The sequence below is a fragment of the Cyprinodon variegatus genome, unplaced genomic scaffold, assembly GCF_000732505.1.
Source record: "Cyprinodon variegatus isolate N-32 unplaced genomic scaffold, C_variegatus-1.0 Scaffold627, whole genome shotgun sequence".
Classification (NCBI taxonomy): domain Eukaryota; kingdom Metazoa; phylum Chordata; class Actinopteri; order Cyprinodontiformes; family Cyprinodontidae; genus Cyprinodon; species Cyprinodon variegatus.
In genome coordinates, this window is record NW_015151080.1 from 346,801 (window position 1) to 348,716 (window position 1,916).

Here is a 1,916-nt window from a genome sequence, read left to right on the forward strand (position 1 = left end):
AGGAACAGACCAGATGAAGCTTCTATGAGAAAAAGCAGAGAGAGCACAACGTACAGATTTAGCAGAAAAAGGGGTCCCTCTGTCCTCCAGCAGTTTAAGCCGCTAGCAGCACAAATGCAGAAAATAGTAAAATATTTTTGATGTGTTATAAGAAAGTTAGAGCCAAGGAGAAACATCTATCGGTACTTAAATTCTCCCTCGCCTGATCAGACTGTTAACGCTCTACCTCCACCTACCTATCTACTTACCCAGCAGCGGGCACACATCACTTTGTTTTTAACTATAAGCTTTATAAGAGGGAACAGTTTAAGCCTTGCATAATAAGAAGACAGGGTGTGTCTCAATGACTAAATTGGTAGCTGGTTCTACAGGAGAGGAGCCTGATATTAAAGCTGCAATGTTACACATGAGAAAGTTTATGTTTACGGCTTAATTAACCTTTTCTCTTCCTTTGTTTTATCCATATTTCATGTTCCTCCCTCTTATTTGCCAACACTTCTCTCATTCCTTCCTATTGCACCCCTCTCTGTTTCTGCCCCTTTCTCACCAACCCAAACATCCAACCATCTGGCTCCACTTTTCTTTCTCCTGCTGCCCTTTGGAAGCTGCTGGCTGTCCTTGGAAGGAGGGCTTCTCTATGCGTTTGTTGGACCTGCTGCAGCTGTAGTCTTGGTATTGTCTTTTCTTTTTGTGTATTTCCTCACTCTCAAACCTTCTTCATCAAAGCTAAGTTCATCATCGCCTGCAGCCACCGCCATATAACACATTATCACATTGAAACTGAATGCTTTGGGGTTTTTTGAGATGCATGTTTTGGACCAAGTTACCATAGACATCCTCGGCTGTTTGTATGTGGATGAGATTTAAACACAATATTTCCGTAATTGCTTCAGGAATTGAGAAAAACAAAGAAGGCAGTTTTTGACCCAGGCCTTTAAACTGGTAATGGCCTATAGTTTCACAGGATCTCTGCTTTTGCAAGTTTTCATTAGTTTGTTTGTGTGTCCATCATGGTAAATTGATGCCCAAACCCCAAACACATTTTTTCTCCACCATAAGTTCTCTTTAATGACTTAAACACAGAATATTTAAAGCTGTTTTAATTAATGAACGGATGAACTATTAATAGTTAACTATATTAAGAAAAACTAAAAGTATGCTTAGAAAATAGGCCTACTGTGAGCACCTGTAACCAATGGAAACTACCATTTTTTTCATGAAGAAAAAGAAAAATTGTGCTTTTTTAGTTTTTGTTAAATTGTTTTCCCGATTACTTATGAATGTGTAGAAATAAACTGCACTATAGGCAATATGTCAGACCTTGGTTTTTGCCTTAATGCTTCGTTAAATGCTGCACTAGATGCATCAGTAAATGTTTCATAAAATGCCCTAGCAAAATGCTTCATTAAATGCCTCTTTAAATACTTAATTGAATGCCTATTTAAAAGTCTCAATAAATGCCTTAATAAATGGTTTATAAGATGCCTCAGTGCATTCTTCATTTAATGCCTCATTATATGCTTTAGTAGATTCTTAATTAAAATCCTTATTAAATGTGTCATTCAATTCTCCACTATAAATACCTCAGAAAGATGCCTCATTTGATTACTCAGTAGATTCTTAATTATATGCTTCATTAAATGTGTCATTCAATTCTTCGCGATAAATGCCTTAGTAAATACCTCGAAAAGATGCCTCAATAGATGCCTCAGTAGATTCTTCATTAAATGCCTCATTAAATGCCTCAGTAAATTCCTCAAAAAGATGCCTCATTTGATGCTTCAGTACATGCTTCATTAAATGCTTCATTAAATGTATCATTCAATTCCTCACTATTAATGCTTTAGTAAACGCCTCAGAAAGATGCCTCAGTAAATGCCTCAGTACATTCGTCATTAAATGCTTCATTAAATGTC

At 36.7% G+C, this 1,916-nt stretch overlaps 1 protein-coding gene across 1 annotated transcript in view; it reads left to right on the forward strand.

Annotated features, from left to right (window-relative positions):
• LOC107096487 (brain-specific angiogenesis inhibitor 1-like) overlaps positions 1–1,916 on the forward strand; it is a 218,576-nt gene that overhangs the window by 166,997 nt on the left and 49,663 nt on the right. Inside the window, exon 20 of the mRNA XM_015393149.1 lies at positions 393–672. Within this exon, the coding sequence (XP_015248635.1) occupies positions 393–672 (280 nt within the window). The remainder of the gene's footprint in view (positions 1–392; positions 673–1,916) is intronic.